The 26,946-nt window shown below is 36.2% G+C and overlaps 2 protein-coding genes across 10 annotated transcripts; one reads left to right on the top strand and one right to left on the bottom strand.

Annotated features, from left to right (window-relative positions):
* Positions 1-6,343: 6,343 nt before the first annotated feature.
* Positions 6,344-14,365, top strand: LOC113310164. Of its 9 annotated transcripts, XR_003340996.1 has the most exons (11): positions 6,344-6,758; positions 6,882-6,958; positions 8,401-8,464; positions 9,696-9,745; positions 10,021-10,135; positions 10,856-10,895; positions 10,986-11,211; positions 11,337-11,689; positions 12,008-12,145; positions 13,738-13,791; positions 13,933-14,365. XR_003340996.1 is itself a non-coding variant. In XM_026558742.1 (8 exons), exons 5-8 carry the CDS (start codon positions 11,624-11,626, stop codon positions 14,157-14,159), a joined length of 387 nt encoding a protein of 128 aa, XP_026414527.1. In that variant the 5' UTR covers positions 9,696-9,749; positions 10,021-10,135; positions 10,856-10,895; positions 10,986-11,211; positions 11,337-11,623; the 3' UTR covers positions 14,160-14,365. The 9 variants fall into 9 exon arrangements, 2 of the variants coding, with proteins under 2 accessions (XP_026414527.1, XP_026414528.1); XR_003340997.1 differs by lacking the exon at positions 8,401-8,464; XR_003340995.1 differs by lacking the exon at positions 9,696-9,745.
* Positions 14,366-15,312: 947 nt separating this feature from the next.
* LOC113313654 (ataxin-3 homolog) lies at positions 15,313-18,519 on the bottom strand. Its single transcript, XM_026562445.1, has 2 exons — positions 18,116-18,519; positions 15,313-16,177 (listed from the first exon to the last, which is right to left on the bottom strand). Exons 1-2 carry the CDS (start codon positions 18,374-18,376, stop codon positions 15,464-15,466), a joined length of 975 nt encoding a protein of 324 aa, XP_026418230.1. The 5' UTR covers positions 18,377-18,519; the 3' UTR covers positions 15,313-15,463.
* Between the last annotated feature and the right edge of the window lie 8,427 nt (positions 18,520-26,946).

Here is a 26,946-nt window from a genome sequence, read left to right as displayed (position 1 = left end):
GAACTTAAGAGGTAATGATCTAAAGGTGTGCTCTGAACATAAACATTAAATTAATAAGGAATGCTTTATGCAAACCGTGGCTATAATGTTCATTGAGCCGATTCTAATCGAATCGAAATCATCTAAGAGTTCAATTGTGTCTTGTGTAGTTACATAAGATCTCATAGCAATTGAATGACTCTCTAACTAGTTCGTTTGAGTCAAGTGAACTAGTTATGATGAATGAGGAACCAGATCAATATGAGAAGCTCATATGGTTGCCTTTGGGTTACTGTATTGAACCAACATGAACATAAACGTATGGGTCGGTTCTCACGAACTTGGAAAACGTATACAAGTGTGTTTGACAAGCTTTGTCTTTCGATCTAACGGTTGAGAGATATTGGCTTGAATCTAAATCAGGTTTCATCCAACGTTGAATAGAGATTGCTTTGTCCTTAAGCAAAAACCCTGATTTGAAAAGCTATATAAAGAAGACATCTAGGTAGAGGAAAACTTAATCCCCACACACCTTTCTCGTGTGATACTAGTTTTCTCTAATCTAGAGTCGATCTCCATTAACCCTTAAGTTTCTTCTTCAAATTCGGGTTAACGACTTAAAGACTTCATTGGGATTGTGAAGCCAGACCGATATTACTTTTCTTGTAGTTGGTGATCTGATCTTACTTTTCTATCGTACGAGTACAATCGTTTTTGATTGGCTTTAGAACTTATTTCTCCGATAGGTAAGATAAAGTATTCATAAACATCTTCGTCTCACTGTTCGTGAATTCACAATATTCTTTTGTGTATTCAGAATTGAGTATTGTGAGGTGATTGATATATCTAGGATGTTCTTCGGGAATATAAGACCGGATCTATCAATTGGTTCCTTGAATATACCTTGATTAATATCAGAAAACGGAACAAACTAGGGTTTATTTGTGGGAGACAAATTTATCTTTTAAATAGACTTTTCTGTGTGATACAAATTTGTTTGTTTATCAAAACCTGCGTTTTTGGGACGTAGCAACTCTTTGTTGTGGGTGAGATCAGCAAAGGGAATCAAGTGCGTAGTATCCTGCTGGGGTCAGAGGCGTAGGGGTGCAACTGTACCTTGTATCAGTGGGAGACTGGTAGGGCTTCAACTATAGTCTAGACCGAAGTTAATTGGTAGTAGGCTAGTGTCTGTAGCGGCTTAATACAGTGCGTATCTAATCTAGACTAGGTCCCGGGTTTTTTTTTTGCATTTGCGGTTTCCTCATTATCTGGTGTCTGTGTTATTTCTTTTCCGCATTATATTTGTTTATATAATTGAAATAATACAGGTTGTGCATTGTTAATCAATTAGAGATCCAATCTTGTGATTGTTGGTTTCATTGATTAACACTTGGAAATTGGTCTTTGGTACCGTCCAAGTTATCTCTCTTTGATTGACTCGCAGATTTCTATTTGCTTGAGTATCAATCAAATTGAGAGATAGACATATTAACTCCTTGAGACACTGTATTCTAGATTGAGTCTAACTGTCTAGTTGATTCTCTAGTAGAGTGCTTCGGAGTTTGTACATACAGATTGCTAAGCGAAATATTGGGTGGTGTCGTTAGACCCCCGCTTTTTCAAAAACTATAGAGTCTTGATTTCTAGCCTATTAGCAAGTCTCGGAATCGGATAGGAAAAGTGTAGTTGATCTCAAGAACTTCATGGCGATTCAACGACAACGACGAAGATCCACACAAGGAACCGTGAAACTTCATCAACAAAAAGGTATGTGAAGACTTGAACTTATCTGTCACTCAAAAGTCTATCTATTCTATCTCCTACTTCTTATGAGACAAAAGTCGTATGCTATATAGGCTAGATCAAACACATTTCGAGCTGAGTATTTAATGCTTATCTTTTTCTCAAAATTCATGTGTTGTTAAAGCTTATCACTTTGATCAGGTTTATCTTCATCTTTCAATGTTTGGAAATTGCTCTGACGAGAAAGGTCGTTCGATTCGCTCACGACTGAATACCGCCCTCTGAGAATGTTTCATATTGAAATGAGAGTTAGATTACATAACCGTGGAATCACTTGATCCGAAGTTCTTTCAACTTTGTTGAGCAAGTGTATTTCGGTGGATTTTGGAATTGGCATGCCAAGTCCGCGAACTGTCGAGAGCTCTCGACCGAAAATATCTGCTGGATTTTCCAACAACTCGTTTGCTGCTTAGTCCGGGAACCCAGTCCGTGAACTGGCGGAAGTTTTCGACCGAGAATTTCTGATGAGTTTGGAAAACTCAACTGATAGACCTTAAATCCGCGAACTTGTTTGTGAACTTAAGAGGTAATGATCTAAAGGTGTGCTCTGAACATAAACATTAAATTAATAAGGAATGCTTTATGCAAACCGTGGCTATAATGTTCATTGAGCCGATTCTAATCGAATCGAAATCATCTAAGAGTTCAATTGTGTCTTGTGTAGTTACATAAGATCTCATAGCAATTGAATGACTCTCTAACTAGTTCGTTTGAGTCAAGTGAACTAGTTATGATGAATGAGGAACCAGATCAATATGAGAAGCTCATATGGTTGCCTTTGGGTTACTGTATTGAACCAACATGAACATAAACGTATGGGTCGGTTCTCACGAACTTGGAAAACGTATATAAGTGTGTTTGACAAGCTTTGTCTTTCGATCTAACGGTTGAGAGATATTGGCTTGAATCTAAATCAGGTTTCATCCAACGTTGAATAGAGATTGCTTTGTCCTTAAGCAAAAACCCTGATTTGAAAAGCTATATAAAGAAGACATCTAGGTAGAGGAAAACTTAATCCCCACACACCTTTCTCGTGTGATACTAGTTTTCTCTAAGCTAGAGTCGATCTCCATTAACCCTTGAGTTTCTTCTTCAAATTCGGGTTAACGACTTAAAGACTTCATTGGGATTGTGAAGCCAGACCGATATTACTTTTCTTGTAGTTGGTGATCTGATCTTACTTTTCTATCGTACGAGTACAATCGTTTTTGATTGGCTTTAGAACTTATTTCTCCGATAGGTAAGATAAAGTATTCATAAACATCTTCGTCTCACTGTTCGTGAATTCGCAATATTCTTTTGTGTATTCAGAATTGAGTATTGTGAGGTGATTGATATATCTAGGCTGTTCTTCGGGAATATAAGACCGGATCTATCAATTGGTTCCTTGAATATACCTTGATTAATATCAGAAAACGGAACAAACTAGGGTTTATTTGTGGGAGACAAATTTATCTTTTGAATAGACTTTTATGTGTGATACAAATTTGTTTGTTTATCAAAACCTGCGTTTTTGGGACGTAGCAACTCTTTGTTGTGGGTGAGATCAGCAAAGGGAATCAAGTGTGTAGTATCCTGCTGGGATCAGAGGCGTAGGGGTGCAACTGTACCTTGTATCAGTGGGAGACTGGTAGGGATTCAACTATAGTCTAGACCGAAGTTAATTGGTAGTAGGCTAGTGTCTGTAGCGGCTTAATACAGTGCGTATCTAATCTGGACTAGGCCCCGGGTTTTTTTTTGCATTTGCGGTTTCCTCATTATCTGGTGTTTGTGTTATTTCTTTTCCGCATTATATTTGTTTATATAATTGAAATAATACAGATTGTGCGTTGTTAATCAATTAGAGATCCAATCTTGTGATTGTTGGTTTCATTGATTAACACTTGGAAATTGGTCTTTGGTACCGTCCAAGTTATCTCTCTTTGATTGACTCGCAGATTTCTATTTGCTTGAGTATCAATCAAATTGAGATATAGACATATTAACTCCTTGAGACACTGTATTCTAGATTGAGTCTAACTGTCTAGTTGATTCTCTAGTAGAGTGCTTCGGAGTTTGTCCATACAGATTGCTAAGCGAAATATTGGGCGGTGTTGTTAGACCCTTGCTTTTTCAGTTTTATTCGAAATAGACCTTATACAAAGATATCGAATAAAACAATACATTGAAGTCTAATTTATGATTGATTAAGTAACTCAAACTTATTCATCTTTATTCTCCTCAGTCTCCACAATTTCTTCAATATTTTATTCAACAATTCCAGATTGACAAAGTGAATTTTAATTATCTGAAGATCTTGAAAACCTCTGTAGCATGCCCAACAAACAACATGAAAAATAATCTCATTGCGGTAATTGAGGATAACTCTCTCAAGAGTTATTTTCTTCCAATCAGTTCAACAACCCCTTCACAAAGACTAATTACTCTAACTTATGTAAGGAAGGGCATAATCTGGAATGAGCATAAATCTGAACAAAGATATCCAGGATACCTTCTACATGTTGAATGCAGTATTCTCCAACAAATTCGATGTAAACTTTCTCATTCTTAGTGAAAAGAATTATATGAAGTTTTCTAGTTAGAAGATCTTGAAATCTACAAGAGTATATCATTTTTGATATAACATTCTTCAACTCTTCCATGTTCCTTACAAGAGAATCATGAAGAAAAGGTAAATTTTGAACAAGTCTGATTCTTCTAATATTTTCAATTTTTTTTATTAAATGAGACTTTTTCTCAAAGAAGAATATTCTGAAATCTTTTATTAAGAGGAAACAATTAGAATTACCCATTTTGAACAAACAAATCTCTAAATCGCAAGAAGTGATTGGGTAAAAAGAGACCGTTTTAGGTAATACATTATTTTTGATTGTTTTTCGTCTTCCATTTTTTGAGATATGATATATCATCACATTCGAAAGGTTATTTCCGAAATTGATCCTTTTAAAGGATGATCAATATATTTTGCATTTCTAAAGTCATTTTTCCTCCTTTTAAATGACTTTGAAACATAACGAACAAATCATGGACCATAACTATAGTATGCTTGTCTATTTGTGGAATAGGAATGATCGAATCCCTTAGTATGAAGAAAAGATTTGTCTGGTTCCTTTTGTTAGGGCATAGCTCGGTTGAACCCAACAAGCGTTGGTATGTCAAGTTTGGTTGTCTCCTTTTAGTGCCAAAATATTATTTAAGGTTCATTTGATTATGTACTAGAGTTAACTTCGTTTAGGAATGTTGAAACGTACAAATATTACTCGGAAAATCTGAAGAAAGTGAAGAAGCAACGACTACAACAACGACATCATCCTTCCTCTTGAGGTTAGTAATATTGACTTGAACTATTTCAATCCCTAATGTATCCTATCGTCTGTATGGATTTCCTTGTTCAATTGTTAGTGACTGGGGAACAAGATTTCTTAGGTGTTTCTAGCAAACTTTATGGAAGTTATCTAATACTAGACTTAACTTTAGTATTACATTTCATCTTCAAAGTGATGGACAAACAGATGTCGTGAATTGTTCATTGGGTAATATACTATTATGTTTGGTCAGAGAAAATCTGAAAAGTTGGGATCATAAACTTTGTCAAGGTGAGTTTGCATTCACTCGCTTAGTAAATCGTAGTTTGGGTATGAGCCATTTCAAGGTTGTTTATGGCTACAACGCATGAGCATCAATAGATTTAACACTTGTTCCTGATTTGAAGAGAGTTGAAACTAGACCTGAAAAGCGTATCCAACAATTCGAGCTAATGAGAAGTATAAGCATGCGACATACTTAACACGCAGAGATATTAACAAAGGAACGTTTCTCCGTGGGCGAATGTAACAAGTTGGTGGCCCGTAAGATTGGTCCGGTAGAAACTGTTGCCAAGATTTCCTATCATATCCGTACTTCTGATGTTTTTAATGCCAAACACTTGATTCTGTAACGTGGAGATAATTAAGAAGATGAAGATCAGCAAAATTACAGGGCAAGTTTCTCTCAACCACGGGAGAATGATGCAGATGAGCAAGTTATAGCCTATTTGGAGGCTAAAAATCCAATTACCATAATTTAGTTCAAGGCGGATCTAAATTGGTAGGAAACGACCCAACGATCAAGACATACATGTTTCACGGTCTTCATAATATAACCAAATTCCTTCGTTTAGGGTCTCAAATGGCCATTTTTGCTATTTTAGGAAAGTTGTTAATTTCTTAATAACTTCTTATTCAGAAGTCTGTTTAGGTCGCTGTTTGTGCCATATAGTTATATTTAACGGGTGTTTTTATTATTTTAGAAAACCTAAAATTTTCCAAAAATAACAAATTAGGATGTGAATCGGTTTTGCAGTGTTTTCATCTTTCTTATTGCACAAATTAGGATTTTTCCTAATTTTTTTTTTCTTTTTTTTGTATCCCAATAGCTGATTTTGATTCATAAAATTATTTTATCGACGCTAAAGAAATGCTCTGAAAATAAATATCATCGGGACTCTCAATAAGATTCTTTTTTGTCTTAGATTACCATAATTATGAGACAGTGGCAACAGATGTACGGTATAGATTAGTACTCTTTGTTTTTGTGGTCCGGGATGTGTGCAAGTGGGTGAGTGTGGGTAAATAAGAATTATTTTTTTCCATTAAAAGTAACGAAAACCAACCGATAATTACTCTGTTTGAATAACTTGCCTGTTTTTGGGTTTTCTTCTCCGATGAGGGTTAGGGTTTGCTTCTTCTGGATATCGGCTTCTGATGCATCTATATCATTACTATCGGATCCACTTGTATTGTTTTCCTTCTCAGTTCTTAGATAGATCTGGTTTACTGTTGTTATTTTCTTTTCGGATAACATGGAGGGAAAAAGAGATCTAGAGGGTTGCGTTCATGTCAAGAACAGGCAAGTGAAAGCTCCACAGGAAAAAGAATCTGCAGTACTGTGAGATTTCTGCAAAGAGTAACTACGTATCTCGCCAGGAAGCGTGCAGGGTACTGTCAACAACTATGCACCTCTGACCGATAAAAAAAAAAACAACTATGCACCTCCTTTTCTGCTCTCTTAGGTGTTGCTTCTCTAGCTTATTGTGATGTTACTAATTCATTGATGTGCAGTGATGCCAATCTCCACTTTCTTGAGTCACCTGCACTTGCTCCCCCAGAGGTTTCAATGGATATGGAGGCACAGCAGAGTAAGTTCCCTAGACAGGCTGATCTTTTTATTGGCCTAAATTCACAGCTTTCCTATGAGAACTTTCGCTGCTAAACTTGAAAACTCTTCTTTTAGTTCAGGCATGAATAAGAGTTGGCCCAAGCTGCAAACTAGCCCCTTCCTGATGATGCGTTCGACTAAGTTTTTACCTCGTGTTCCCCTCCCCCCTTGTTGTTGACCCAGTGATTGCAGGGATTCGTTGAGAGTTTAGGCGCTAAGTTATTCCTAGATTATGCTGTTTTTTTCCTTTTTCAGCGATATGGGGTTTGTTATTGTATAATGGGTCAGAACGATATGAAAACTGTATTACCGATCAAAAAAAAAAGAGAACTGCTTCTTCTTTCTTCATCGGCCTTGTTGAAACTAGTATCTTTTATAATGGTATGGAATTGTTTGTTCCGTTCAGAGTTGTATGTTATTTTGGTGATTTTATTTTCTCTTTTTCTATAATGTTTTCTTGCCTCTTAAATATTTTTTTTTGTAATCCATATCTGTTTTTTATGATGTTTTCTTGCCTCTTAAATATATATATATATATATTTTTTTTTGGTTATAAGGAGGGTTACAACATAGATGATGACTATTACATTCCTTAATTAGAGAGCCTAGAGGGACGAGTGAAACTTATCATATGCTGCAGTAATGAAATTCGGTGCTCAGCGTCGAAAACCTGAGGAAGAAAGACTTATATATCCGAATATGTTTGGGAGAACCAAGTTCTTGAAGAACAAAATGGAGGTATTAGCCAAAGACAGACAAAGTTGCTTTTCACTGAGACTAGTTTGATACATCTGAAACTGTCTTGACTAATTCCCCCTCTATTTCAGACTGGTTTGCTTGATGGAAAGTATGCCTTAACACTATTTAAAACCTCCACGACTCCACCTGAACCACCTGGTACACCAAATCCCGACCAGCCGTACCACCAAGTCATCTTCCTGTATCAATGCTGTTTTAAATAGTGTTATGGATTTGGGGTTTTTGATGGAAACTGGGAGGGGATGTATGCAAAGGGGAGGTAGTGGGTTTGGTGTTGGAGGTGGGACTGGTGTTATGGAGTTGGAGTTCTTGATGGAAACTGGGAGGGGGCGGATGCAGGGGGAGGTAGTGGGTTTGGTGTTGGAGGTGGGACTGGTGGAATGCGGAGGATTCGACCATGGAGTGGGTGGATGATTTAGAGACGAAGGTGGCATTGGTACCGAGGGATGACATGGTGGTGGGCTGCTGGTGTTAGAATTTTTGGAGTAGGAACCCTTGAGTGAAACTGCTGGTGTTAGAATTCTGGTTGAGCAACTTCTCATCCTGGTTGTTTTCTTATTTGAGCTTGTTAAAAAAATAGGAAGTTGGTGAAATTGGGTCAAAATATTCAGAATTGATACCTGAATTGCAGTCTGATATTTTATTTGAATGATGATACACCAGTGGTTGCTAGACTAGCCATTGCTAGTGGGCGTTTCGCAGTAAGCGCGAGAAGGTTGCAGTAAAGGTTAGAATTATAACATCATTACTCTTCATCTTTTAAATTATTTTTTTTAGGACCACACTTTATAATGTTTTATAGGGTTTCAATAGGGGTAATTTGCATTACCTTCCCTGTAAAGATTGGTAGTTTGCATTACCTCCCCTACAAAAATAAAATTAGCAAAACCTCCTCTCGTCAATAATTTCGTCTATTCCAGGTTAGTTGACTCAGCACTAAGTTACATGTAGTTTTTTTGTAGGGGAGGTGATGAAAATACCAATCTTTACAGGGAAGGTAATGCAAATTACCAATCTCTACAGGGGAGGTAACGCAAATTACCCCCAAAAAATAAAAACCACGTGTATGTTAGTGCTGAGTCAGTTAACTTGGAATAAACGGAATTATTGACGAGAGAAGATTTTGCTAATTTTATTTCTGTATGGGAGGTAATGCAAATTACCAATCTTTATGGGGGAGGTAATGCAAATTACCAATATTACGGGGGAGGTAATGCAAATTACCCAGTTTAAATATAATGTTTTGGGGTTTATGTGCAACTGAATTGGATGATTCACTCGAAACATTGTGGAAATGGATGTTGAAATTCTAAGACTTGGTATCTCCCAATATGTTTTAGGTAATTGATTGAGTATTTGTCATGAAAGTTGCATGTTTGAATTTTCTTTACTGTGGTTACTAAGTAATCTGACCTGTTCCTCCCAACCAAACAGGTGAAACCTGTAATAATTTTGATTGCCTCCAAATGTACGTTTTGGATTAAAGAGTGCAACCGAATCGGATTGCAGGGAATCAAATTTTATCTCATACTGAATGACTGAATTACCCCTTTCTAGCAAATAACATCAGCCGAAAGATAGTTTTCGTTTCACTTCTTATGTGGCGATTCAGGAACCCTAAATTTAGTTTTTGTTTCACTTCTTATGTGGCGATTCAGGAACCCTAAATCTGTATGATGTTAGTAAATCAATCACTTTGTTCTCCAACCTTAAATCCATATATGTTAGTGGATCAATCACTTCGTCCCTAAATCCAAATACAGATTTTGTTGTATTTCTTCCAGATTGAGCTAGGTTTCACATGATGCATAATGAGAAAGGTCCGAAACTCTGTTTGTGACAGGCGTTGAGCCTCGAACATGTAAGCTAGCATATATAACAGTTGATTCTTCAGATACATCATGGATATTTGATTTGATTAGTCATTGTTGACGAGTTTCTTCGTTTATGTTGAGTAGGCAAACACACATGTTAGTGTTCAGCAATATTTGAAAGATTTTAAGCTTTGGTAGGTAATAATCCAACATATTCTCGTCCTTGATGTTTATATTTGTATTTATTTTGCTAGTCAATCTGAAAAACTCCCTTTTACATTTTCATTTTGGATAAAATAGCTGTCATCGCTAAAGTCCTATGTTAGTTTGTGGTGATTTTAATTCCGTTCCTGGAAGGTGGGGTGTGGCCTTGTTACCATTGTGGTTCTTCATTATGTAAATTAAGTAATTGTATTAATTATACTTAAAAAAAATTCGTTATAAAGAGATTACTTCGGCTTGACTGCAGTGCTCCTCACACACTTCTTGCTATGGGAAAAGTTGAACGGATGCATCCAGATTCGGGGACTGACCCGCTTGGGATCTTGCGACCTCCAAGCAAATTAACTCATCAGCTTCCTTTGGTAAACATATTTCTGGATATAAATGGGTATTTATTTGACTAGTTGGGAGACCGTTAACAAACCTATATCTCTTGGAGGATTAAATATTAACAAAACTGAGTATTTAAACACTGCCTTGTCGACTAAATTGGCTTGGAGATTGGTCACTGAGAGTGATGCTTTGTGGGTCAAAATCCTGGAGCATAAACACTTCCCTGGAAACAATCCCTTACATATGGGTTTGGAGAGGAATCTCCAGGGGTCTAGTCGTCTAGAAGTAGTCAAAAATAATTATTGTCGGGAAATAGGTGATGACACTGAAGTTCATATTTGCCTCTTCTTCTATGTTGACTGTTGATCAACTGATTGTTAAGAATGAGTGCAGGTGGAATATGGTTAAATGCTCTGTTTGATAGTAACATTCTTAACATTGTAATTTATAGTCTGGTAGAAATTTTCATTTGTTGGTCCCTTGCAGCTTATTCCAGTTGGAACTGAATGTGGTTCTGACATTTTGACTTTGTGCTTATCTGTGCATGTATAAAAAGAACACTGTTGCTGCTAAGAATAGTATATTTTTATAGACGTTACCACTACCACCGACTCCTTGTATCAGTCTTCCCTTGTGATTTGCTATATTTACTAGATTTAAAGTTTTACAGTTTGTATTATTTTCTACTTAATGTGATGGTGTGATAAATGTATTCAAGTATTGTTTGCTTGTCTATTGTGTTTTGACAGATATTCAGATCACAGTAAGGTCCTGTACTGTCTTAATAAGGTAAGAGCTTTGTTTCTGTTTCACTGAACTTGGTAATATTACTTCTGCTTCTTTTTGCTGTTGATATCTTAAGCTGGGTCTCCGTTGCAGTTATTTGACATAGTCGAAGTGACTAAACCAATTGCCAGTCGTTCCACATCTGCAGAAACCTAGATTGTGGGTTATAAATATAAAGCCCCTGCGAAGATTGATACCCGTCTGTTCCACATCTGCAGAAACCTAGATTGTGGGTTATAAATATAAAGCCCCTGCGAAGATTGATACCCGTCTGCTCGATGTGAAGTATTTGTTTGATGTTGAACAGGAAAAACCTAAGGTAATTCATGATATTACATCCAATAATATCAACGTGAAAAGTTCACATTCTATCTCTTTTCCATCACCATTGTATTTCATTGATGAATGTCAGACTTCTTATTTTCTAAGTTTCCGAGTTTGTAGGTGAAGGACATTTTCTGGAAACCAGTAACAAATGCCCGAACAGGTATTAGTGAAATCAGTGCCATTCGGAAATCAGTACCAGCTCATGGCAGTGTAATTCATGATATTACATCCAAATCCCCGAACATTTTCTGAAATCAGTACCAGCTCATGGGGGTGATACTGTTAGGTGGAAACCTACTAATAATGGTTTATTTAGGGTAAAATCTGCATATAGGGTTACTCATCCTTTGCCAGAATGGGTGCTGGTTTAGAGCAACAAAGGAGAAGAATGGACTCAACTTCTAATGAGCCCTTATTTACTAATTGCACCTGAGAATTTATTGGCACCCATGATTACATGTTTTGCACAGGTAGATTATTATTATTATTATTATTATTATTATTATTATTTTATTTTATTATTATTTTGTTATTATTTTTTTGTTATTATTATCAATGATATTGTCTCCTTGCTCATTCTGCTCCGGCCCGACCCGATCCGGACGGGCCTCCCTTGTAAGCCCTAAAGATGACTGGTATGCCCTAAGTGAGTGGTATAAAAGTAGGCTAACAACTCCTCCCCTCCTCCTCTTTCAGTCTCTCTTCATAGCACTCATCCTCCTTCAGTCTCTCTGTTTGTTATAGCCCTAATCAACTCCTAATCTGAAAGAATGAATAAGTTTCCACAGATGGAAGCTGCAAAGATTGCTTACATGAGAAACTGCTGGCTTGCAAGAAAGGAACCACATCCATGTGATGTCTTTAAGGCTAAGCTGTTGAAGAACTTGAAAGGCCATGCCTCTACTGTAAGGACTGAATCTAAAAAGGTATGTACTGCAGTTGTTGTTTTCTTTTGAGGGGTTAAGCTCAATTTTGCTTAAAAAGTTTTTGCCTTTTCAGATTTAAATGTTTACTTGATTTTGCTTTCCTGTTTTTTCCCCTTTTCAGATTTAAATTTTCTCTTAATCCTTCTTGTGTTTGTCATTACTGTTCTGATACCAATGTTTGAAATTTCATCAACTAAACATGATCCTTCTTGTGTATAAGCATGATTACCCTAGACCTTAGATTATAAGACATATATTCTTGAGGGGTTAAGCTCAATTTTGCTTAAAAGTTTTCCCCTTTTAAGACGTACAGAACTGGATTGAGGATGCAATCAAAGAGGGAGATTGAAATGTATTTTCATTTTTGTTCCGTTGATGATGTTGGTAATTGGGTCTTTTTGAATTTGTTTACCTTAGTGCTCCATTGATTAACTTCTGCAGATTCTTCGTAGTTTAATTTATTTTTAGTTTCGTTGATTCATGAAAATGTTTTCTTGACGCCCTATGTTCAAAACCAAAGCAATGCTTGAACCTAGATTATAGGACTCTTTTAATTGAGAAGAATATTTCTGAGATGAAGTGAATACCTATATGGGTTTTGATCTATGTTGTGTGCCCTTTCACCTTTGGAACAAATTAGGGCTCAGCAAAATCCCTAGCTGTATAGGTAAACTAATTATGGTGGATGAACGCACTCTCGACTTGACCATGCACTTGTTGTATCAGAATTTGTCTCATACTTGAAACATGCATGTATATTAGAGCTGCTTTGGTGGCTCCACTTACCTGCTTTTTATTTGCACATGTTTATTGGTACTATAAGACACCATAGGGTCAACTTGGAGATGGACCAGTTAAAGTCATGGACAGCTTTCGTCTTGCTTCAAGTTTAACTAGTGACAGCCTAATTAGTAATTACTCTCACAAGCTGTAGAACTTGCTAGCTACGACACTTAAACTAGAAAAAACTGTTTCTCGTCTTTTAAAAGAATTGGGTAGCTCTAACATCTCTTTGGTACTGTTTGTGTCAATGCAATTTTTTTTTAATCAGAATACTCCTCACACTTGCAGTATTTAGAGCTGGTTTTTATTTACTCGTGTTAGCTGGTACTAGTAGTGAAAGACACGATATAGTAATCTTGGATCTTGGTAGGCTAAATAGAGTAGTGGAGAAACTTTCTTCTCATTGCAAGTATAGTTGTTAGTGATAGCTGAAGCTGCTAAGGAGTGTGGGATGGAAGATTGTGGTTATACAGAACTGGATTGAGGATGCAGTCAAAGAGGGAGATTGAAATGTATTTTCATTTTTGTTCCATTGATGATGTTGGTAGTTGGATCTTTTTGAATTTGTTTACCTTAGTGGTCCATTGATTAACTTCAGCAGATTCTTCATAGTTTAATTTATTTTTAGTTTCGTTGATTCATGAAAATGTTTTCTCGACGCCCTATATTCAAAACCAAAGCAATGCTTGAACTTAAACTTGGAACTGGCTTCGTGAACATGCCTGCGTGGTTATTTGTTGTAGGAATCTTAAGCATTGTGTGTTCTACATATATGAGTTTGAGGTGAAAAGTTATACCTTCTTATGTAGGTTCTGAACTGTTTTCTGCTGAGGACCAAGGAGGCATCCTCAGGTGCAGCCAAGGTAAACATTTTTTTTCCATGACATGAGAACAAATTTTTCATGCTTTTAGTTTTTAGCTATTTGTTGTTCTGGCCATCTGAACTCTAGATAAGGATTAGTTAAGCCCCTGCAAATTGCCTAATCCTCCTTGGCTGTTGTTAGATGGGGTTGATCGCATTGATGCCAACACGGGCATTAGAGCTTGTGTTGGTTTCGGGTGGGGTGCACAAACTTACCATCAAACTGGTCAATGGAATCAGGTGCAGAGGAAGCACTTTGAGACTGTAGAAGAACTTCGTAGGAAGCTACTGCTCAAGGACGAGAATAAATCCGATGAACAGGCTGAGAAGAGCAAGGAGAAGAACACCGAGAACAAGAAGAAAGGTTGAACACCTATTATGTTGGTTTACTTTATGTTGGTTTTGGGTCCTTGCCACGGATTACTTGAAATTTGCAGACTTAAAATAATTTTCTTAATTTGATGTTTTTAATTTTTGATTAGATATTTGTTCTTAGCACTAGGTATCACAGGGGCTTACACCCAAACTTGTATTACATTTCTTACCTCCTTATAATCTGAAGATCCTTTCTGCTAGCTTGTAACTGATCAAACAGAATACATGAACATCTTGACCAGTGCATCGTTAATTATGAATATGAAGTCCTCAGTTCTGAAAGATTACTTTGTGTTTCTTTTAATTGGACTAGGTCATACAGGTGTTTTAGATGTGGTACGAACAAACAAAAAAGAGACTGAATTAAAAAAAATAAATAGCAACTATAGATTAAACGAGTTTGAGTGATTGAGTGGCAGAAGAATAGCAAATTAGGTTAAATTGCATTATCAAATATCCACCTGATGCAGGGGCTAGAACTGCATCACCACCTCCTGTCCACCATTACATATCTGGGTAGAGCGATTAAGGATGATTAGACATGTCTGGATACACTCATAATCAAAAGCAAAAAAAGCTGTACCTTGTATGGCAGTTTTCAGACAACTTTTCTCTTCATACCCGTATGTTATTTATTTATCATTTTTTCTTTCCTTCGTTTTGCATTCCTTCTTTTTGTCTGTCTGTCTGTCCGTCCTTCATTTTTGTTTTATTTTATCTTTGATGCCGTAGAATAATTGGGGGTTTATGAAAATTGTAGTAAAATTTCTGCTTAGTTGCCATTACACTCTCACGAACTTATTGACTTATGAGGTGCCTGTGAATATAGACTTATGAACTTCATAACTTGGCAGAATTGCATGTATGACTAAAATAGGTTGCTATTCAGATAGGATTGCTCCTCTGTTTTATACTATGAATGCAGTTACCTCAGTTTTAGTGTAAGTCTTTTGTTCTTGTTTCTGTCGATGGCGGCCGAGTTCTAATTCTTTTAACGGATGGTGAATGGAGAAGTTTGTGTTGGACTGTTCGCTCTAAGGGATCTCAAGAAGGTATCGTAGTTATTTCTCAAGTATTTTGCTTCTCGATCAGTACCCGATGGACAGTTTCTAATTTTGTGCAGAAATTCAAAAAAGTCGATCCCCAGTGCGTTAAAGATGTTTATTAAAATTTCAAATCCTGTCAAGGCAATCCCGAATGGGTTTGTGCCTTGGAGTATACCTGATAAAACAAAAATCCACACGAAAAAAAAATGGATTGAACTTGCAGCTCCTATCGATTCTGTCCCAGAGCCGCCGCTATTTGGCTCCTTTATCTTCAGGTACAACATCAGTTGTTACGGTGGTGGCACTGGCAGCTGGAGCTGGAGCTGCTGGAGGAACAACATTGACGTTTTCAGTAGTGAAGGCAGGGGGGCCAGAATCCACCAAACTAGCTGCAACGGCAACTGGAGCAGGAGGAGGAATAACATCAACATTTTCAGCAGTGAAAGCAGGGGGTGCAGAATCCATCAAACTAGCTGCAATGGCAGCTTGAAGATCATCATTTTCCATGTCTGAAAGGCTTCGTTCTTCCCTAAAAGGTTGATAAGAACTAGCAATGGGCTGAGTTGGAGCCCTCGTCGTGTGAGTTCCAGACTGGGAAGTAATGCAGGATTTAGTGATCCTCTGGGCATCTTCTGGCGTGAGCCACTGCCCAAAACCGCTAGCCTCTGAAGTTGAGATTGAGCAGTCTTTCGGGAAGCTCCCTCTGACAAGGAATATACTCCAGCCAGATCCTTTGAGACTGTCGAGGTAAGCTGAGAGATAGAACCTAGAGAGATGCTCTGGAGCAGCATAAAGACTATTGAAGTTATACCACTCCCCATTTACTTTCCTGATGGAGAACCAATGGTCCTGCAAGTGACAGATGAAGGCATTTTCCAGTTCCGGATCAACTTGTGCTGGCTCTGCAACCGGGCAGTTTAGAGGAATGACTTGCAAATCCCACACCTCCAACGCCTTCTGTAAAACCTGCAAGCAAAAACAAACTAACCTATCATACATACAGTCGTGGAGAGGAATGAAGAAGGAAGAATGTTGCTATAGACCAGTTGTACATAGAATCCGACTATAAAATAAGCAAGAGAAATTATTGCTTTGTAGACAATCACGAAACAACTGTTTTGCTGAATAGCTTGCACCAACTGAACATAGAAGAAAAACCATCTACATACTAATTTCTACGAGGTAGGCAACGCCATACATGAGTAAGCATCTGAATGAATATCCACCTCCAGTGTTTTAAAAAACGTTTCGCTTCACGCTTTAATACGCGCTTTTTTACGCTTTGCTAAGAAAACGCCCCAATACTCGCGCTTTGCTATTAGGTTTAATATGTCAGTTTTTTTTCCGGGCTTTAGAGCCCAATAACAGGCCTTAGACGTCTTTTTAGCCTTTTTACAGCTTTATATAATATTTTAAGACCCTAAAACTATATTCTTTATCTCGTACAGCCGTTTCTTCTTCCTCTTCCTTTCTTCTGTGATCTTCTATTCTTCTTGAATACTTTAGTCATGTCTGGCCAAGCTAGAAAGTGTACCGAAAAGGATACAGCATGGAAGTATGGTACTCATGTTAACTTCTTAGTATATAAGTATCACTTCATTATGATTACAGCTTCTTAGTTTTTCATCTAGATTCACAAGTATTATTAATTTATATATTTAGCGAAGCAGCGCTTCACTTACGCTTTCCGGTACCGCTTTACGCTTTGCTAGGGTAGCGTATCGCTTAACGCTTTCGCTTTTTAAAACACTGTCCACCTCAATTCAGATAAATGGCAAGAGCGAGGTCAGTTGCATTTATCAAAGAAAATTGCAGCAGAGGTAGAGCAACTACCAATCAGTTTACTGTATTTAGGTAAATTCAAGAGTTTCTTAAGCCTATAAATACTTCTATTGCAAATTCTATAAGAAGCCACCGAACCCCGAATTAATCCTTAGTAGGTGCAGATTGCAAGGAGAACATAACATTCGTCAATGGTCAATAAATGATAAAATAATTGCTATAATTGGTGCAAAACATTACAGAACATGAATCCAAAATATACTTCTAAAATTTTGCTTAAGCTAACATAAACAAATATAGCATGATATAATAAATAACATCATCTTATTTACCTGCACCCTAGATAATAAGTGATTCAGTGTAAGTAATTTGACGACTAACACCACCAAGTATATAAGAAGTATTAGATAAGAAGTGTTTGGGTAAGTAGCCTAATTACACAAATACAGAGCAATACGTCAACGAAGAACAAATTTATATAATGGTTGAATTTAAGCTCTATAAGCTGAATCTTGAGTGACAAAGATACACCAGTGGCAGTAAAAAAAAACATAAAAATCCAATAATTAGCATTTAAAGGATAATCATATAAACTTAGTAACACGAAGCCAGGAGATCTATTATGTGCCTTGACAAGGAACCCCGCTTGCAGTACAACTATAATACAAATTTTCATTACTATTATTATTATTATTATTACCATCGAGGGTTTTCAATACTAAATCACATTAGACCATGGTTCCATAAGTCTAAAAATAAAAATTGATCAAATTACTAAAATTCCTAAATAGAGACCTACAAAAGTGTACAACCATTACCGGAAACACAAACATACTTGATAACAACTACTCAAGAACAAACTTATAACCTAACACCCTAGACTAACATACTTTATCTGAAGGGATTCTATTAGAATGATAATCTTACCAAGCCTATTGAATAAAGTTAAAACATATCTTAACCTACTGTATCTTGATTAACCCTAATTTAATTTCAAATCTATCAAATTCAAATTAACTACCTTTGTTCGAAATTATCTAACCCTAGTATAAATTCTAGGTTAGCCCTAATTCCATAAGAGAATTCGAAAAAAGAGCAATCTTGAATTGAAAGAGAAGATACCTGAATACTAAAATCACCATCCATTGAAACATTATGAGATTCTTCGGAATCAAATCTAAGAAAATCTTCAGTAACTGATTCACCTTCAAGCATCATCTGTCTTTCTTTGGAATCAAGATCAGAAGCAAGTGCAGCTAAATCGAATTCAGAAAAGTATGGCCCTTGTAATACTGTGTTTACACAATGTACGGCACATAGTTTTGATTCCTGTACTTCATGGTATAACAAACCTCCATTACTACCTCCTCCTCCTACTTCCATCTCTCTAATCAAAAACCCTAAAAAAAAATTATATCTTGAAAAGAAACCCTAGAAGGAAAAAAAAAATCTTTTTCTTTCTTTCTTTCTTTCTTTCTTTCTTTCTCTAATTAGTGAGACTTTACGAATTTTAGATTATCTGTTTTTTCTTCCTTTTCAGGGGACAATTTAAATGAAGAAGTCGGTTTTGTATATTCGACTTTGATTTTATCTTTGGTTATTCTTTGATTACGTGGAGTTTTATGAAACAAGTGGAAAGTAATATTCTACACGTGTAAAATGGATAATACGAATTCACTCATTTGATAGGATTTGTAAACTCGACCAATCAAATCTAACGTTGCTAATGAGAATACCATTTTGTTTGAGGGTGTAGCAATATGCGTATAGGATAAAAAATAATTGCCTTTCGGTTGGTATATTCCAAGCAAAATGATATCCCCACTAGCAACCTTGTAAATGGAAATTCTCCTATTAGACAAAACGCTTTCCTATGGTATCTAAAATCGGTGTTTTTCTTTAATTATTTTATTATTGATGAAAAAGGCAAAATAATTTTTCATTTTTGATGGGTTAGTACAACGGTTAGTTGTGGCCCCTAAATACTACTAGCAATTACAAGATTCAGGGTTCGAATCCTTACCTTCTCCAAGAAAGGAAGCATCAGAACCATCATGCCACTTGATGGTTCTTAGAGGCAGAATAAGTGACAATCCCATTAATATTAATTACATTGATCAATCACATTAATAAACATGATAATACGTATAATACAATATTTACATTCGAAACTTGAAGAAACGAGACACGGAAATCATATTAAACTTTTGTAGCCTGTTGAAGAGTTGGATATCCTCATAATATTTTCGGACCATTTTGTTTCTTGATCATCATAGATATTAGATGCTTCCATAAAAGGGAAGTAATATGCCTAAATTGTGGAAATAATGTCTTTTACTGGAAGATAAATATATACAATGAAACAAACTCGATCTGCTCGGTAGACCCAAAAAGTCAACCCAAAACCGGGCAGATCAAGGATCTAAGGTTTGAAGAGAGTAGTTTTATTCTTTCTTTTGGTTCAGAGAGAAAAGGGAGAGAAAGGGTAGAATTTTGGATATCGGTATTGTATTCCCTCACAGATACAGATACAACATGGCTCTGCATAACCATGTTGCTTCTTCTCAAAAAAAAAAATATCAGAAACCAAATAACAAATTTTCTTTGCATCTAATATTTATTTCAGTTTAGTTTCTGCCCGGGTCTTCATTATATCTATTTAAAGATCTGGGCATAATTTAAGGTTTGTAAATATAATAATAATAACATCTAGAATAAAACCTAATATTATTTTGATGATTATTCAGTTTCATATAGCCTTCAAGAGTTTCTGTCGATTGATACAATTGTTTTAAGCATTTATTCAAGGGAGATTTCACTAGCTTGAGGTAGAAATGCATTCACATGAAGATCCATGACTACTAGATGTAATTGCAATTTCGATTTTATGTGCAAATTAATCCTTAATGGAGCATCTATTCAAGAAGAAGAAGGAAATTGTTCTCACTGAAGAACTAATAGTCAAATGGTGGAATCGGAAGTTTCATATTGTTTGAGCACTGCTCGGTCGAACTCGCATGCGTTGCTATCTCAAGCATGTTTGTCAATGTTAGTGATCAAAACTATAAGTCTTGATTTCTAGCCTATTTAAAGATGTCTCGGACTAGGACATGGATTGTGTAGCTGAGCTTAGTTTTCATGACGTTCATCATTTGAATACGAAGAACTACTCAGGGGAGCTTGTGGAACTTCTTCGACAAAGAAGTGTGTGGATATTTGAAATGTAGCTTGTGGAACTTCTTCGGCGTTCATCACATGACTATTTCAACTTTGTCAAGTATCTCGGAAATACCTCAAAGGATCACTCCTTAGCTGATTCCTCTGAATCCCGAGGTAGGAAGACTGTCTCATTCCGTGTTGACCATTCTTCCTCCAATGAGACATTGGACACAATGGCTAAAGCTGAAATTGAGCTCGCCAGAATCAAAAAAAATTCTTCCGAGTTTGTTGATCTTTAGAATCATGATAAGCTCATTGATGAATTTGAAAAGTCTATTGATCGTGAACATATACTCTATAACATCATAGAGTCATTCTCTAAGAATATTGAGAAACTTCTTCAAGAAAATAATCTACAGCGTGAAAAGATTTGTGATCTTTAAAAGCTGGTCAAAGAAGGCTCAATTAGAGAAAAATGTTTGATCAAGACGCATTCATCTGATCTTGACAAACTTCTTGTTGAGAAAGAGAAACTTGAAGCATCACTTGTTCTAGCCCATGGACAATACAAATCCTTGGAAAAGGAAAACTCTGTCTCAAAGAAAAATTCTTCTACACAAACTAATTCTCATGAGTTATTGTACAAAATGAATTTTCTCCAGATGAAGATTATGTCAAGAAAAGTTTTCATAACTTACAATCTTCTTTAGTGGCTATGAAGTTTAAATAAGTGCATATTGTTGCTTCACCTTCACAAACCTGTACCTTATGTGGAAAAGGAAATCACTATGCCATCCGTTGTTTTGCCAGAAAGAAACAAATTTTTAAACTTTGCAATTTGCTTCTTTCCACTGTCAGTGGAGTTGATAGTCAGACGACTGCTGCAGTGAACCTCTTGCTCACAGGGAACCATACATCTTATAAAAATGATTTATTTCCTAGAAATCATTACAGGACTTTGGTGCATTCTAGTGGTATATATTCCTGTGCTAATAATGAAAGCATGTCCCGTGCTTATAGGAACAATTCTGGTAAATCTAAGTCTAGAGTATGGAGACCCATTTCGGAAAATCCCTTATAACCAATCTCTAGAGGTCCTAGACTTTGTGATCAGAAAGGTTCTTCTCATGTACTTCCAGGAAGGGCTGTGAGACATTTCCCTGAAGTTGGAAACTACCAAGGAAAGACAAATAATACTAAAACCAGATATCCTGGTGGAAACCACAATTACTCTCTCGGAACCTATGGTGAGACTATGTCTCCCTCTGCTATCTAGTAGCAGAAAGCTCCATTCTTGTACCTAACTTGAGAGTTACAAGGATGATGTTTGAGAGATGCTCAAGTATTTTGTTGATTTTCATTAGTGTGTCTGTTTTTTTTTTGTGGTATTTCTGTCTTTCATTACTGTGGACTTTTGGGGATGGAAAATCTTTGAATGCGACACAACATGCAGTGTTCCTTGATTAGGCCCATTTATTTTGACATATGGGATGCCCACGAACGTCCATATCTCCTCAAGGAACTTTTAGGGTTTTTATCTAAGGTGTACACTTGAACGCACACACACATGTATATTTATTTATCTTGTATATGTGTTCATTATTCTTCAGAAAGGGACTCGATGAAAACTGTTCCCAAAGAAGAAGTTAACCCTACTGTTGAGGATGATCTCAAAGGATGTGATTCTGGTCAAGAGTTTATTATGAAGAATATGCTTGAAAGGAAATAATATAACTCTTGGATTGGAGAATCTGTCAAGAATTTAATTCGTGTTCAGAATGAAGTTAAGAACTAACTTGCTAACCTTCAACTGCAGATAAACCAACTCATTGATGGGCATGCAAAATTCCTTGGTACTCAGAATAACTTGATCAGGAATCAGAAGAAAGTTATCCTTGACTGCGCAAAGGCTCGTCATTATGCTCGCATTGTTGATCAAAAAACTAACGTTCTAACTTATGAACATGGTGTCTCTACGGTCAACATGATCAAGGATATCAACGATTCCTATTTTGATGGACCATTTCAGAGGTATGAAATCATCAAGGAAAACTGAGTTTATTTTTGTTGCCTAGTATGTCTTCTTTTTGGCTTAGTTGGAAGAATAACAAGTGTTTTGAATAGCGATGATTGTGACTACACATAGTTATTATTTTCATCTTCATGTTTTTAGGTTTTTGGTTTAAATTATAAAACTATTTGGAGGATTATGGTTTGCAATATTTAATCTTTACGTTTTGTTATATTGCAACTTTTTATGGGATATTGGTGTTTGCGTCCCTGAACTATGTTGTCCCATATTTTTGTCAAAAGTAATGTCGTTCATGATTATTGGTTTATGAATGAATGGACTTTTGACATATACAAAATTTAAGCCTATATTGTCAATATTTGACGGAAGATAGGTTAAAATCTTTTGTGTGCAAGGATGATGTCTATTATTGTTATGTCTATAATGATTGAAGATAGAATGAATCCTTGTGTATTCCACGGTATTGATCTTCATTGATCCATCCTTTGTATTACCGTGAGGTTCCGCAATGTGTCATATGTTGAGCACGATACAATGAAGTTGATTATTTTTGTGATTAGCTTTGTTGGTTGGTCCGTGAGATACCTTATGTTGAGCATTTTGGAACTAAATTAATCATCTCGTTTGGACGAGTATTCCATAAGATTTTTCTTGTGTTGAGTATATGAACGATTAAGCCAATCACTCTCTTGTATGGTTTACTTAGTCGTTGCTCCGTAAGTTTTACTTATGTTGAGCACAATCAATTAAATTAATCACTTTTGTGTTTAATTTGATTGTGTATTCCGATTAAATTAATCATGGGTCTACTTATGATTAGTTTGATTGAGTATTTGGATATAAAAATCATTCTCATGGTTTTGGTGTCCAATAAAAATCCTTATTTTCTCTTGAAATTAAGGTCGGTCGTTGTTGTTCTTTCGAGAATGACATCAAATGGGGGAGAGTTCTTTTGAACTTGTGCGTAATGGTCATATCTTTAGGGGTGTGTGGTTGTGGAATTTTATAGGGGTTATCCTGTATATTTAAACTCCTTGATGAATGTTGTTAGCTTCGGCTATATGATTGCATCTAAATAAGTTGATGTGTGTTCTTTATTTTGGTCATGAAATGTCTCTTTCGGAAATTTCATTATGATCCCGTTCTTTTTACCTTTGCCAATTTTATTGACAAAAAGGGGGAGAATTAATATGTAATTCACACTAAAAATACATATGGTTTCTGTATCATTGTGTAAGGGGGAGTGATACATATTACCATGGTACTATTGTTGAAGTTGTGATACAATTGAACTTTGACGCTGTGTAATAATACTATGACACTTTATAACAATGATTGAGAATTATGTTTTCTGATTGTTATAGCTACGGATCTTCAACAACGGTGATGCTAAACTTACAAACTTTGGGATCATTGGAGTACTTGGAAGTGACGAAGTTTTCGAGGAATGTTGAAGATTAGACTTATGGAATAGGAGCCACTAAAGTTCATTATTTTTTTTATTCCATATGTATTGATAGTTTTGTCACTAAAATTGACAAAGGCGGGAGATTGTTAGAGCATAGCTCGGTCAAACTCGCATGCTTTTCTATCTCAATCATGTTTGTGAATGTTAGTGATCAAAACTATAAGTCTTGATTTCTAGTCTCTTATAGCTAAGTCTCGGACTAGGATAGTAAGTGTAGTTGAGCTCAAGGACTTCATGGCGATTCATCATACAAGTAGAAGATCTACTCAAGGAACCGGTGGAACTTCTCGACAAAAAGGTATGTGGAGACTTAAACTTATCTATCACTCAAAAGTCTATCTATTTTATCTCCTACTCTTTGAGACAAAAGTCGTATGTTATATATATATATATATACACTAGATTATACACATTTGCTATTTCGAGCCGAGTATACCTCGCCTATCTAAATCTCGAAATATGTGTTGGTAAGCTTTTCGCTTCGACCAAGTTTATCTTTACCTAGTGACAAAAGTCAGGATAAGTTTCAATCACTTCGAAAATTCCTTTGACGAGAAATGGTGTAACAACTATATAACGGCCTCTAAGAATGTTTGAATGATTGTAATAAGAGTTTAGATTACATAACTATTGAATTCCTTGAAACGAAGTTCTCGAACTTTGTTAATCAAGAGAACCGGAAATATCGCAAGTGCCAAGTCCGCGAACTCAGTCTGCGAACTGCCGAAGTTCTCAAACCTGAGAATTTCTGCTGGAGTTGATAAACTATTTTCGTGAGCCAAGTCCGCGAACCCAGTTCACGAACCGGCGAAGTTCTCATCCCGAGAATTTCTGCTGGAGTTTGTAAACTCTGCCAGGTGTCTTAAGTCTGCGAACCTAGTCTGCGAACTTGAGAAGGTTATATTTCTAAAGATGATTTCTGAACTTAATCTTAAAAGACTAAGGAATGCTTTTGCAAACCGTGGCTATAAAAGTTCATGAACCAATTCATGTGAATCAAATCATCTTTGGTTCAATTGTGTCTTGTGTAGTTACATAAGATTTCCTTGCAATTGAACAACTCTCTAACTAGTTCATTTGAGTCACTTGAACTAGTTATGGTGAAGAAGAACATGGTTGATATGAAATGTTCATATGGATATCCTTTTGGTTTACTATTGTTGAACCAACAATGTATACGTTTGGGTGCGGTTAACAAACCTAGAAGTGTACAAACATTTGTGTATAACAAGCTAAGTTTCCGATCTAACGGTTGAGAAATATTAGCTTGAATCTAAATCAGGTTTTCATCTAACGGTGGATATTGATTGCTTTGTAACTAAGGCAAAACCCTGATTTGAAAGATTATATAAGGGGGCATCTAGCAACTCTCAAAACTAATCCCCACAAATTTCGTGTGATACTAGTTTGCGTGCTAGAGTCGGTTCTCCTTTAACCTTTGGTTTCCTTCTTCTAAAACCAGATTAAACGACTTATATACTTCATTGGGATTGTGAAGCCAGACCGATACTACTTTTATCGTAGTTGTGTGATCTGATATTGCATCTTCTATCTTACGAGTACAATCATATTGATTAGCTTGAGATTGTCAGATTTCTCTGATAGGCAAGGTATAAAAAGTAATCACAAACACCTTCGTCTCATTGTTTGTGATTCCACGACATCTTGTTTTGCTACCATACGATTAAGATTGTTGTGAGGTGATTTATTAATCTAGACTGTTCTTCGGGAATATAAGACCGGATTATCAATTGGTTTCTGTTTACCTTGATTATTATCAAAAGAGGGAACAAAAACTTTAGGGTTTTTCTTCTTCTGTGGAGACAGATTGTTCCTTTGATAGACTTGTCTATGCGAGACATGTTTGTTTATGGTCAAAGCCTGCGATTTTGGGTCGTAGCAACTCTTAGTTATGGGTGAGATCAGCTAAGGGAATCAAGTGCGCAGTATTCTGCTGGGATCAGAGACGTAGGGAGTACAACTGTACCTTGGATCAGTGGGAGACTGATCGAGGTTCAACTATAGTCCAGTCCGAAGTTAGCTTGGAGTAGGCTAGTGTCTTTAGAGGCTTAATACAGTGTGTATTCAATTTGTACTAGGTCCTTGGGTTTTTCTGCATTTGCGGTTTCCTCGTTAACAAAATTTCTGGTGTCCGTGTTATTTCATTTTCCGCATTATATTGTTTATCTTTATAATTGAAATAATACAGGTTGTGCGTTAGATCATAAATTAGTATAATCCAAACTTTGGGTGTTGATTGTCATTGATTGATCCTTGGACATTGGTCTTTGGTACCGTCCAAGTTATTCCTTGTGTTTGATTAAGACTCGCTGATTTTTATTAGCTTGAGTAAATCAAAACAAGAGATAGATATTAAATCCTTGAGATACTTTTACCTAGATTGAGTCTAACTGTCAAGTTAATTCTCTAGAAAGTGTTTCGGAATTAGTCCATACAGATTCTAAGCGAAATATTGGGTGGTGTTGTTAGACCCCCCGCTTTTTCACAAGTAGTTGTAACAAACTAAACGAATTACAAGAGGAGTTTAAATCGCAGATATCTGAGTACATCACCTCAAAGCATGAATCTGACTAATTGCTCAATTCCTGATACTCCCTATTGAGATAGTTGTATTATCTTCATGTATGAAGAATTTAGGATGACCTCTTTTTCAAAAAAAAAAAGGTTCTCCTTGCAGTACTATAAATTATCTGCAGAAACTGTCTTTTATAATTTGGAAAACCAAGAAATCAGAAACACAATTTTTTTTGGGTTCTCTTGAAGTTCTGTGATAGTCTTATAAAGACAGTTCCTTGGGTGTCTCTCGCTACTAGAAAATGTGAAAGTTGTTGGAAATAAACCCTCTCTTGGTGCCATGGTGTGCAAAGTGATGTTCTTGTGAACTGTGGGATAAAGTATTGTTGAGCCTTGCTCTGAACGTCCTTGTACATAGTTCTGAAAAAGCGTGGGTCTAACAACACCACCCAATATTTCGATTAGCAATTTGTATGGACAAACTCCGAAATACTTTACTAGAGAATCAACTAGACAATCAGACTCAATCTATAATAAAGTATCTCAAAGTGTTGATATCTCTCACTTGTTTTTATTAATACTCAAGTTAAAACAATAACGAGTCTTTATAATCAAACACAAGGAATAACTTGGACGATATCAAAAACCAATATCCAAGTTTTAATCAATGAAATCAACAATCACAAGATTGGATCTCTAATTGATTAAGCTTCAACGCACAACCTGTATTATTTCAATTATATAAAATATAACGTGGAA

The sequence above is a fragment of the Papaver somniferum genome, chromosome 9 (assembly GCF_003573695.1).
Source record: "Papaver somniferum cultivar HN1 chromosome 9, ASM357369v1, whole genome shotgun sequence".
In the NCBI taxonomy this organism is placed as follows: domain Eukaryota; kingdom Viridiplantae; phylum Streptophyta; class Magnoliopsida; order Ranunculales; family Papaveraceae; genus Papaver; species Papaver somniferum.
The sequence above is the reverse complement of the archived record's forward strand: the minus strand, read 5'-3'. Positions and strand labels throughout refer to the sequence as shown.